Source organism: Theileria equi (assembly GCF_000342415.1).
Source record: "Theileria equi strain WA chromosome 4 map unlocalized gcontig_1105316255039, whole genome shotgun sequence".
Classification (NCBI taxonomy): domain Eukaryota; phylum Apicomplexa; class Aconoidasida; order Piroplasmida; family Theileriidae; genus Theileria; species Theileria equi.
The window spans coordinates 789,703-802,252 of record NW_004668229.1 but is presented as its reverse complement, the minus strand read 5'-3'; the positions used below and the strand labels follow the sequence as shown (position 1 = coordinate 802,252).

Genomic DNA, 12,550 nt, shown 5'->3' with positions numbered 1-12,550 from the left:
ATCTTAGCTCACAAATGGGCGGAGTGTCTGCTGCTCACAAGTACCATCACAAACTTGATGAAATCGGAGATTTGTGAAAACCTTTGTATTATAGTATTCGCGCTTTGCGTTCCAATTGGGATCTTAGTTGGTCACTATGCTATTCCAAGTCAGGAAAATACTTGTTTCGTTGTATTCTCTCTTTTGGCTGTGGGCTTTTTCATATACTTAGCATTCGAGCTATTTACCGCAAATACCGGCCAAAAGGCACGTTCACGTATCATTTTGTGGATATTTTTTGTATCTGGAGCAGTTTTAATGTCTCTAATTTTGTTCCTCTCATCAGTTCTTGAGGGGTAAAACGTAAATGCATTGTAATTTTACCGTATACCTCTAGGTTTCAGTACTAGTCTAGTCGTTCATATGTATTCCCATGAGTGGTATTTTCCACTCTGTGTCTATACTCATGACTTATGTACAGTTTATATCACGAGAGCGAGCTCCAAGTCCTGGTTTATAGCGTTAAAATCCAAGTTGATCTCACCGATTGCCCATATAGTCACCCAGCGCTGTAGATCTGCACACATTTAACCAGCACATCGTATTTAGCATTTTTAACGCTTTGGTCTATAAAGTGTCTAGTAAATTTGGATTTTAGTCCGATATAGCAGATACAGATGTGGCCTTATGGTGCACACCGATGGGTTAGACATCACAAATTTCGGAGTTATTCAATTCTTTTGCACAGTTCTTCGGTCATTTGTGCATCTCATGTATTATAATCTATAAAGGGTGAAATATATCGAAAATGATCAAGATGTGTGCGGCATTTTCCCTATTTCTGCTGTATTGCAGTTTTGTGAGCGCAAAACTGCGATTTGCGTCCATAGGGGATTGGGGAACTGGAACAAAAACACAAGCTAAAGTAGCTGGAAAACTCAAGGAAATTGTACAAAATGAACGCGTTACATTTCTCGTATCACCAGGCTCTAACTTTGAATATGGTGTTTCTGGCATCTCCGACGATAAGTGGATCTCACAGTTTGAAAATATCTATAACGATGATTCTGGAATTATGGACATACCCATGTTTACTGTACTAGGTTCTGGAGATTGGCAAGGTGATTACAACTCTCAGATTAACAGGTCGCAACAAATATACCTTAATGGGCAAACCATTACTGTAAATGAGGAAGGAAAGAAGACAAATGGGCTTCCTAGGCTTATTATGCCGAATTGGTGGTATCACTATTTTACACACTTTGCTACAAACGCAAGTACGTTTTATGTCTATATGCCGTACCATTCGTTTACATGCAACTTTTAGGCGTATCCTTGTTAAAGAGTGGTCACAAGGACATGAGTGTTGGCTTTATATTCATAGATACCTGGATCTTGTCTCATGCATTTCCCTTTAAGGATGTCACGGATTCGGCCTGGAACGAATTGAAGACCACCTTAGAAATTGCACCCAAAATTGTAGACTACATTATTGTTGTCGGTGACAAGCCTATAATATCTTCAGGTGCTTCAAAGGGAGACTCAAACTTGGCCTACCACTTACTTCCCCTCCTCAAGGAGGCTCAAGTCGATGCCTATATTGCTGGACATGATCATGATATGGAGTTTATAGATTATCAAGACATATCGCTTATTGTCTGTGGTTCTGGAGGTGCCAAGGGAAGGAAGGCTCTCCTAAAGTCATCTTATTCCAAGTTCTTTAGCGATGCTCCAGGTTTCTGCCTCCATGAGCTTGACGCTGATGGTTTTACCACAAAGTTTATAGATGGAGAAACTGGTCAAGTTATCTTCTCTCACACTAGAGCTCCAAAGGAGAGGAAGCAGAGACAATTTGGAAATGAGATTCAACAGATATCAAAATTACCAGATGTTATTCTCCATCCAGTTGGTTTCTTTGGAAACGTTACACATAAGGACACATTCACTAGGATTGTTGGTACTATTGGTATCATAATTGCACTGGTTCATGTTGTTTTGGCTACCAGTACAACTCTAGGCAAGTCCGTTAATTAAAAAACTCTGCAGAGGTGTTGGTATAATTTTACAAATTTATAGTTGTTTCTATATGGTGATATGTGTACTTTCTTAGACAGTACCTGGGTGTGTATTTGTGCGGTGAGTGTAAATAAAGTTTAAATAATGGTAGAGGAGTTAAGCGAAAAGTTTGAGTCCTCCACACGTGTTTCTATTACCAGAAACACGTCAATAAACCAAACGCAAGCCCCTCTCAGGAGGCAGCGGACGTTTACCTACAAACATAGGCGAAATGACGAAGGAGAGGAGGATGTAACTATTATAAAACACCTAGTTAAACGGGAAAAGACTGAAGAAGATAAGGTGTTTCTACGGGAAGTGCTCAGTAACAACATTGTATGTAACTCACTGAACGAATATGAAATTGAAGCCTTTGTCGACGCAATGTCCTATTTTGTATTCCCAATCGGGTCTACAATCACTAAACAAGGCACACATGGCTCATATTTCTTCGTTATAAGTGAGGGTAACTTTGAAGTCTTTGTGAATGACAAGCCAGTTAAAGTTTTAGGACGAGGTAAATCGTTTGGGGAAATTGCACTCATCTATGACTGTCCTAGAAGTGCGACAATAAGGGTTAAGGATGTGGATGTAAAGAGCTCTAAAGATACTCTAGGAGGACTTTGGGGAGTCACGAGAGTAGTCTTTCGCGAAACCTTGATGCATCTATCAACACGGAACTATACCGAAAACAGAGCGTTTCTAGACGGTGTTAACATCTTTGGGATACTTTCTGAATCTCAGAAGAATATTATAACAAGTGCCCTCGTGGATTCAAAGTTTCAACCTGGAGATAAAATTGTAACTCAAGGAGAATATGGAGATATTTTGTACATTATAAAACAAGGAAAGGCAGATGTATTTATAGATGGTGAAAAGGTTAGAACTCTAAATAAGGGGCACTATTTTGGCGAACGTGCATTACTATACGATGAACCAAGAAGTGCTACCGTGGAAGCAACTGAAGAAACCCTTTGTGTTTCGCTTGGAAGGGAAATCCTAACAAAGGTCTTAGGAAACCTAAACAATGTATTATCACGTAATATAATGATGGAGTATTTGCAAAATTCGAGCCTGCTCCGGCAATTTACAGCTGAACAGCTTACAGAACTCATAGAATCTGCGAGTATACGAGACTTTCAACCAGGAGATATTATTCTACACAAGGAAGAAAAAATAAAGGGTATTAGGTTCTTTATAGTTCTTGAAGGTTATGTTCAACTACTCTACGAAAATACTGAGATGGGAATAATGGAAAGGGGGGATTCATTTGGAGAAGAATATATTCTATCACCTGACTTACAGTTTGCGCACACCGTTAAATGTATTACGCGTGGAAAGATTCTTATAGGTTGTAAGATTGCATTGCTGACGAAGCATGCACTAGATATGATAATCGGAACCGGTTATATTGATGAAAAACTGGACTATAATAACAAAATGGCAGTAATCAACAAGATGTATATTTTCAGATACTTGTCCAATAAACAACGTGATACACTTATAAAGGCTTTCAAAACTGTGCGGTATAGTAAAGACGAAGATATTATTAAGGAAGGAGAATATGGCGATGCTTTTTATATTATAAATAGAGGGGAAGTTGAAATTACCAAAAATGGTGTTCATATACGCACATTGGGAAAACACGACTATTTTGGCGAACGTGCATTACTATACGATGAACCAAGAAGTGCCAGTGTTTCATGTACCATTACAGACGTTGACCTATGGGTTGTAGAGAAATCTGTATTTCTTCAAATTGTAGAACCTCCCATGTTGACTCATTTGGAAAGCAGAATTCGGATACAAGACACGAATGTGCTTTTTGAAGACTTGGACGTGATTAAGAACATAGGAAATGGTATGTTTTATCATCACTATAATATCCTCTTAGGAACATTTGGAATTGTAAGAATGGTCAATCACCGACCCACTGGTATACGCTTTGCACTCAAATGCGTAAGTAGGCGGTGTATAAGAGCTCAAAAGCAGCAAAAACACATAAAGCTGGAAAGGGAAATTATGGCCCAAAATGATCATCCCTTTATTATCCAACTAGGTTTGAACTTTTCTTATAATATAACTTGTATAGTAAAAACGTTCAAAGATTCTGAAAACATTTACTTCTTGACGGAACTAATCACTGGCGGTGAATTGTACGATGCAATACGTAAATTGGGGTTACTATCAAGACCGCAGGCGCAATTTTATTTAGCGTCAATAATTTTGGCGTTTGAATACCTCCATGAAAGACAAATCGCATACCGGGTATGAATGATGTTTATTTATTACGACTGTAGGATTTGAAACCCGAAAATATCCTTTTGGATCACCAAGGATATATTAAACTAATAGATTTTGGTTGTGCCAAAAAGATCAATGGAAGATCATATACACTCATTGGAACGCCACATTACATGGCTCCAGAAATTATTCTAGGTAATCTCTATTCTCTTCATTTAAATAAACATGTAGGTAAAGGATATAGTTGTTTGGCCGATATTTGGTCGTTTGGAGTCTGCCTCTATGAATTTATTTGTGGACCACTGCCCTTTGGCAGTGATGCTCAGGATCAAATTGAGATATTTAGGGATATTCTGACTGGTTTGATTTGATATCTAATGTAACGTTGTGCAGGAGAACTCACATTCCCAGATTATGTCAAAGATCAAGAGGCTATGAGTTTGATAAAGAGTTTTTTGTGTCGAGTGCCAGAGATACGTATTGGAGCTTCGGTGAATGGATTCAAGGATATAAAGGATCATGTGTATTTTAAGGTTTGTTTTTATCCATTTCAGCATTTTCTCTAGGGTTTTGATTGGGATAAGCTTGCCGGAAGAGCCATTGTCCCTCCATTGATTCCTCAAGGTGAAGTGTATAATGAAGAAGTAAGTTGATACAGCTAAGAGTGCAATGTGTATGTAGGATAACGAACAGCCCGAGATTTCCGACCAAAGTGATCTGCCGGACGAAGACGACGGATGGGAAAACGAGTTTTAAGGCTAACCGCCCATAATTATTGGCCTTTATAGTGCCCTGCTTTCTATGATACATTTTATAAATAACAATCTCTTTAATTTTAAAAAGTAGATGATTCAATGGAATCTACTCGTAGCACGTGCTCAGGTGGCATAATTATACATTAGTGACCCTTTGGATTCAAGTAATATGCTTCACTAAAGAAATGGACGACACAACTCCGTGTTGTGTACTCAGAGACATTGTACATGACAAATCTACAGCAACCTATCACCGTAAAAATGGATTTTCACTGCCTATACAGTTTTACCAGGTGGTATCATACATTCTTGGAATTTTATTAATAACGTTATCGTGGATTATATTTCTGCCGAATTTTGGATATGCTCATTTCATTCCAATTTCACTCACAGTCGTCTTTTTGGCTATCGCAGGTCTCTTTGTGGCTGTGTGTTGCTCTGATCCCGCAGATCCAAATGCGCGCGCAGTTCTCTATGGAGACAAAGAGACAGGTTCAAACTTGACTGAACGAACGGAAGTCAATGATGGAGATGGACAAATGAGAACCAAGAAAGACCCAGAACGGGTCGTACCAAAAAAGTCTCATTGTGACGTTTGCAAAATGGTCGATTCTACGAGTAAACACTGTAATATTTGTAACAAATGTGTTATTCGCTTCGACCATCACTGCGTTTGGGTCAACAATTGTATAGGAAGGAGCAACTACAGTCTCTTCTTTGCACTTATTCTTCTCTCTACTGTCTTCACTACCTTTATCAGCGTCACGTCACTCGTTGTGATAATCCAGGGACATTGGAGCGGAGAGCCACAAAAATCGTGGATCGTTTTCTATGGAGGTTGCAATTCTGGCCTTTTCTTTTTCCTAAACTATACATTTCTCATCCTCAGCGTCATCTCCGCTCTCTTCCTTTGGCAACTCCTAGGTCTCCACTGCTACCTGCTCTACAAGGGACTCACTACCTTTGAATATTACACTATGAGATGCAGGGACCTAGTAAATGACCAGGATAAAAGCAGCTGCTGGACTTGGTGCGTCGATCGCATAATTATCGACAAGAAGTTTGTTCACGTCGACTCCTATACTATTCTTTAGGAAGCTTCAGCGGAAACGGGAGATGAAGAAACAAGGAGGTGATAACCAGGTTTAGCGTATAGTCGTACTCTCGGCTAGGGCTACCTCGGATGGAGGAGGCATCCCCTAGTATTAATACACAACCATTACCAGACTGATTCCAGTTGGAATTGCTCATAATTTTAGACGATTTTATCTATGCTTGACTAGCGTAGGGAGATACCCTGCCCATCTCCCGTTTCCGCTGTGGTGACGAACATAGACAGGGTTCTTGCGGTCACGATCGCTAGTTCTTACATCTTTCAGGGTTGAATGCTTTATTTAGAAATATAATGCATAGATTTTTTCTAGAATACATAGACGTTGTATGGAATCGCCGAATTGACACTAAATCTCGAAATTTTTTCGGTATGTGGGTATATCCTCATTGATAATGTAATCATTTTACTTAAATTTATCATAGACATTTGTTTTTCAACGTTCATGGGTTGTATTTTCTGTTTGTTTTTAAATTCGACAAAACGCCGAAGCGAGCCCCCATGGGCGTATAAAGGGTAAATGAGTACTATTCCAGACTCGTCTCATTGAGATCAGCTGACATCTGGGTTTATTTACAGTGTATGTGACCATTTTCCCGCTTTCCGACCGTTTAGACCCTATATTCGCGCATATTTCCGTACCCCGTACCTGACAGACATGCGTCATATCACCCCATCCACCATTCCTACAAGACATCACAATTTATTCTCTGTCTCTTGTTTGTATCGACTTTATCAAGTCATTGTTCTTTCCTCTTTGTCAGTGTTGAAATATATCACATCACTCTATACATAGAGCAATTCAGTGAGTATAATAAGTACTCTTTGTAGTCTATTGTATTTTGGGTCAGAATACAAATTTGTATCTGTGCCCATTGTTTGTTGTAGACCTATAGTCTTTTGTCACGCCTATTGCACATTGTCTCTTGTCTCTTCTTTACATAGTTATCATCATTCATCCATACAGACCATTTTGTTCACACCAGTTGAGACATGATGGAGTACTACTATGAATGAGACTATGGAAGGATGATTGAGTATGATAGAGGGATGACAAGTAGTAGAGGAGAGAGAATCTGAGGAAGACTCTTCTAAGGAATCTCATAATCCTACTTTCTTGGTTCCTCTTCTACTAAACTTGATTAAGAACTAGAGGATGAAGGCTCTAGTAAAGCTTAAGAATCTACTGCTGGATCTTCTACTGAGTGTGATGTTTGTGGTAATGCTAGAGGACCCTAAAGACCTGTTGGTAAAGTTAAAGAACCTAAAACAGCTGGATCTAAAGAACAAGCTCTTAGTTATTCTGAGCATATCTCTACTAGTTCTGTTTATATTGGAGTTCATACTATTCTCTCTGGCTCTCTTCTCCTGGTTACCCTTTCCCTCCCTCTCCTCATCTCTCCCCTACTGCTTCCCCTGCTTCTGCTGTCTGCTCATGGTCTTTCTGCCCTTATGGTTCCTCAAACTGCTATTGGTTCTGCTGGTGAAACTAAAAGTGGTCAACTTCTAACTCTTAAAGACTCAGCATTTTCTATTCGAACTCAAAGAAACCTTTTAAAGAAAATCTTAGGAAGTTTTACTGGAACTATGGGCACGGTTTGTAGAGCAAGATACCACTTCTTAGACTTATTTCCACGCATAATAGGATGTAAATATCTCCTAGATATACTCCTGGAATTACCACAGTAGGAAAGAAGTACTTTGAGAGAAACGGTACTGAATGGAAGGATATTACTGAGGGTGACTTCTTCAACAAGCTTGATAAAATGACCATCTCCTAAATAATCTCCCGATCCTTCTACTACTCCATCTTAATAGCCTCTCATGACTCCTTACCCCCTATGGATATAATGCAGTATGTTCTCCTACCCTTGGTAGGTAGTAGAGACTCTCCCCTCTAGACTCCTCTCTTCTCAGTAGGCAGGACTAGGGAGTCTCTAACCTTAACTCTTGGTATACAGTATTACTCGTCTTGTTATAATGGTACATGTTTTGAGAGTTCTTCCATTAGACCAACTACTCAGTATAGATTCCCTAGTCTCCCTAAGTATCCATCCATAGACTCCTAGATTTGTCTAACCCAAGGCTCTCCTTTAGAACGTTTAAACATCCACCAGCCAAATCCAGTAAGAGAACCAGATACAACAGTGGCAGAAGCAGAGCCCCCGAAAATTACTTTCCAATTAGAGTTTCCAGAAGATGTTCCACCACCGCCTCGATTAGCAGCAGAAGAAACAGTAGTAGAAAGAGCTTCAGTAGAAGTAGAAGGAGCTTGAGTAGTACCAGTAGGAGAAGTAGTAGCAGCAGTTTGATCATCAGTAGGAGAAGTAGCAGTAGGAGATTGAAGAGTAGAATATTTAGCTTCAGAAGAAGCTTCAGTTTGAGTAACAGTAGTAGTAGTATCAGCAGTAGGAGTAGCAAGAACTTCAGTGGGTTTAGAAGCAGGAGGAGTAGAAGTTTGAGCAGTAGCTTCCGGAGTATCTTTACAGCTACTATTAAGACCATTGGGTACTGTGAGTATTGGTCCGCGGTTGTAGGTATTCTGTATAAATCCTGTTACAACTTTCCAACTACCATTTTTATCATCAGGATTCTCATTTTTATACCACTTGTGTTCAGGTGATCCCCCATTAGAGATATGATAGTATATTAGGAGAGGCCTTTTGACCTTATCCTTAGAGCAGAAGTAGACTCTTACTTCCTCTACGTCAAGAATATTTTTAGGCAGTCCAGTAAGAATTTCTTTAGAACTTCCTAGGAACTTTACTACGTGAAACTTCTGTCCAGATAAACCATCTTTGAGTTTGTGGATGTACACTTCATAACCTTTAAGAGATTCTTCATCCTCCTTCTTAACTTGCGTTCTTTCACCATGAGGATCCAAGGTCAGTTTATCAGTATCATTACAGGTATCATAAGTAGTATCCTCCTTAATACCAACATTTATGATCACCGCATTATTGACTCTACAGTTTAAAAGTTGGAGTTTCTGGGCGAGGTCCTGTGAAGTTACAGGAACCAATTGCCAATTCAGATTAGTATTTTCACCAATATTTTCATAGTAAGTTTCTGTGGCTTTCTTTCCACCAAGAAATTTGGTAATCACTTTAACAAGCAAGGGTCTTCCTCTCTTATCCCTTCTTTCAGGAGACTCTAGAGCAGACCAGTAGAAGACTGAAACACTGGTAACATACTTTATGGAGGTTCCATTAACAATTACAGAAGTATTATTTCCACTGTATTTGAACTTATTAATGGTGAAGTAACTACCTTTTCTATTTTGTACCTTGTGGATGAATTCTGTAAAACCTGGCACATTAGTAACTGTAGTACCAATAACATAAATTTGTTTATGGTTATCAGAAGTATGTTCATAGTGAAACGCTGGTCCATCAGAAGTTCCTCTTTTATAAATATCTATGGTAACTTCGGGTGGTCTGCAATCACTATCCAGAGTATCTAGGAAGTCAACAATGACAGGGTAATCATCATATTTATTAACATTCAACTTGTATGTATGTTCCAAATTTGTACCGCCATTAGTTCCTTTAAACCATTTCCTTGAAATACTAGGAGCTTCTATATGGATAAGAAGAGGAGTTTTGTTGTGAGGACTATTTTTATCACACATAAATACTGTGACTTTAGAAGCATTTCTAATTGGCAATGATGGATTTATGCCCTGAAGTTTTATCTCATCAGTTATGTTAGTAAATCTAGATATGTCGAATGATTTGCCTCCAGATGGAGAGTGAGCATAAGCAGTGTAGTTTCCAAGATAACCTTGTCCGGTCTCAGTAACCTTAATTTTTTTAGTATAACCATCTTCGTGTTTAGGGTCAGTATTATAATGACAATAATCAGCAATCTTACTAACATCGATTTGAACAACATTGTTGATCTCACAATTGAGCAAGGTGAGCTTATGGAGGAGTTTGTAAGGAATCAGTCCATTGTGTGATCCTGCGGGATTGTAAGGTTCCCATTTATATTTGGTACTATTTTTCTCGTAATAAATGTACTTGGGACTATCCTTTCTTATCACTTCCACCAAAAGAGCCTTATTAGGTGGACCGCTACCATTTTCATACTTCCAGTAATAGGCAGAAATTGATAAGACGTTATCCTCTGTAAGTCCTACATTTTCATTATTATCATCATTTATCCTTTCAAGCTTTAAATTCTGACCTATATTTGTATTTTCATGAGTATACTTGTAGAAGTCCTGAGCCAGTCCAGCAGAAGGATTAAGAGGGTATATAGATCTTGTAACTTTAGTCTTTTTATTTCTCAAGATATCTCCATAATAATACGTGGGAGTATTGTCAACATCTGGTTTTTGTGAGAGCTGAATAACTACTTTTGGATTAGAAGCTGTACTGGATATTACGACAGAACTATTCATACGTTTACCATACTGGATACATCCCTTTAGTCCTCTGCAGTCAAGTTTCTCTAGTTCACCTTTCATGTTTTCCAAGTCAGAACACCCTTTGATATTGTCTGGATCTTTACCATCAAGTTCACCAACAAGATTCTTCCAGTCGTGACTATTTTTACTCTCCCTCTTATACCACTTTTTTTGATTGGAGTCAACATGTATCATCACAGGCTTGTTGTTACAATAGAATACATATACACTAACTGCTCTATTTATAGGAAAAGTAAGTCCTCTAGTAGTTATTACCCTTCTTTCATCATCTCCAGAAACGTTTTTTGGATAATACTTGATCTTTGCAAGTTTATCTCCAGCATTAATCTGATGCTTATAATATTCCTTAAAAATTTTACCATCGATAAGAATATCTTTTTTCTCTAAAGATATTTTTTCGCTTCCATTATGGCCATCACAACAATACGAGGTCTCTGATGTAGACACCTTCTCTGTAATATCCATAGTAACCGCATCGTTGAGTCGACAGTTTAGGTCATCCAGTATTTGCTCGAGTGGTTCGCCAATTAGCTCAGAATTATTGTTCTTATGTTCAGAAAGTTGTTGCCATTCAAGACTACCATTATTGTAGTGATAGGTGTAAGTTTCATCCTCATCCAATACTTCTATAAGAAGAGGGTTCTTCATTCCATTATGTTTCCAATACCATACTGCAATGTGAACAATTTCTTTGTCATTGTCAAATTCGAAATATTTTGTGATATCTTGGTGTTTGTAATTTAACTTCTTCACCTTGAATGGTCGTCCATCTGGTGAGTCATGTGTAAACATGTAGAATCCAGAATAATCTGGCTTTTCGTACTTATCTAATCTGACTTTCTCAGAATCATCTCCATACTCTCTAGTGTGTGATGTCCCGGTGAGACCCTGCTCTATGTCAATTATGAGACGGGGTGGGTCTTTCCTGGTTTTATGTCTAAAAGTTGTGGAAATACCAGAATCGGCAACACGAGTACCATTAACATTAATAAGCTTTCCATTGACACTTATAGGAGTTTTCATGAGGGTAGTATCATTTTGATCTTCCACTACTTCTTCATCTTCATATTCCTCATGTGTATGAATGTTAAAATTTTCCAACTTCTCTTCCTTTTCTTCATCTTCTATTTCTTTGGCATACTTAATCAAATCATCCCAACTGAATTTAGTATCATCCTGGTCATATTTTGGTTCAGGTAACCCTGGTCCATGAGAAGATACAGGTGGTTTGATGGGAGAAAATCTTGGAGATGGAGGTGAGGAATTACATGCATTTACATTCCCTCTGACATTATCAAGCATACTTTGGATTTCTTGGTCACTTTTGTCTTTGAACTCAGTACTGAGATCTTCCCATTCTCCACCCTTGTCTCTGTGCAGCGCTCTATATTCCCTCCGTCTGGCCCTCTTGAATCCCATCATTAAGAGCGTATCATTAGCTCTAGAGTATGCATATACATGTGTGCATTCCCAGTCATCTTGAGATCTCCAGAGAGTGCCACCGCTATAGATCACTCTTGTGACATAATATTCACGCCATGGAGTTATGGATATAGGATATTCGCTCTGCATTTCGCCTTCAATCTCAAAGAGTTTACTGTCCGGATTCGTGAGATCCATAGTCACAGGTGTCCGCTGATAGGGTGTAAAGTCTTCTTCCACACGTACTATGACTGGTCCTTCAGGCTGTCCATTTACATCGTTGGAAGTAGACAGTGACTCCCGGCCAACACTTCCACAGTGGCATAGGGGAAAGAGAAAAAATAGGCAATGGACAAATCTTTTCATATCAAAATCTGTCTTTATGGGAAAGGTCCCAGTGTTATTCACAGGACATCCTAATATGTGACGCTATTATTATCCTTGAAGTGCATTTATAAAAGTGTACATACCAATAACACATGCAGACCCCATCCATCCTGTGGGACACAACGGGCTACAGCGCAAGTTGGTATGAGAGGGTGCAGAGTACAG

The 12,550-nt window shown here is 38.8% G+C and overlaps 5 protein-coding genes across 5 annotated transcripts, besides 1 other annotated feature; 4 read left to right on the top strand and 1 right to left on the bottom strand.

Annotated features, from left to right (window-relative positions):
• Positions 1 to 787: 787 nt before the first annotated feature.
• BEWA_054990 (acid phosphatase protein, putative) lies at positions 788 to 2,013 on the top strand (the record flags this gene model as incomplete). Its single annotated transcript, XM_004832837.1, has 2 exons — positions 788 to 1,256; positions 1,307 to 2,013. 2 exons carry the CDS (start codon positions 788 to 790, stop codon positions 2,011 to 2,013), a joined length of 1,176 nt encoding a protein of 391 aa, XP_004832894.1.
• Positions 2,014 to 2,139: 126 nt separating this feature from the next.
• BEWA_054980 (protein kinase domain containing protein) lies at positions 2,140 to 5,034 on the top strand (the record flags this gene model as incomplete). The annotated part of the gene is made up of 8 exons (XM_004832836.1): positions 2,140 to 3,895; positions 3,929 to 4,093; positions 4,127 to 4,302; positions 4,335 to 4,473; positions 4,510 to 4,638; positions 4,672 to 4,811; positions 4,845 to 4,922; positions 4,960 to 5,034. 8 exons carry the CDS (start codon positions 2,140 to 2,142, stop codon positions 5,032 to 5,034), a joined length of 2,658 nt encoding a protein of 885 aa, XP_004832893.1.
• Positions 5,035 to 5,218: 184 nt separating this feature from the next.
• BEWA_054970 (zinc finger protein DHHC domain containing protein) lies at positions 5,219 to 6,127 on the top strand (the record flags this gene model as incomplete). Its single annotated transcript, XM_004832835.1, has 1 exon — positions 5,219 to 6,127. One exon carries the CDS (start codon positions 5,219 to 5,221, stop codon positions 6,125 to 6,127), a length of 909 nt encoding a protein of 302 aa, XP_004832892.1.
• A 1,173-nt stretch (positions 6,128 to 7,300) lies between these two features.
• Positions 7,301 to 7,654, top strand: BEWA_054960 (hypothetical protein; the record flags this gene model as incomplete). Its single annotated transcript, XM_004832834.1, has 1 exon — positions 7,301 to 7,654. The coding sequence occupies one exon, from the start codon at positions 7,301 to 7,303 to the stop codon at positions 7,652 to 7,654; it is 354 nt and encodes a 117-aa protein (XP_004832891.1).
• A 555-nt stretch (positions 7,655 to 8,209) lies between these two features.
• BEWA_054950 (hypothetical protein) lies at positions 8,210 to 12,364 on the bottom strand (the record flags this gene model as incomplete). Its single annotated transcript, XM_004832833.1, has 1 exon — positions 8,210 to 12,364. One exon carries the CDS (start codon positions 12,362 to 12,364, stop codon positions 8,210 to 8,212), a length of 4,155 nt encoding a protein of 1,384 aa, XP_004832890.1.
• Positions 8,365 to 8,562: a microsatellite.
• Positions 12,365 to 12,550: the final 186 nt, after the last annotated feature.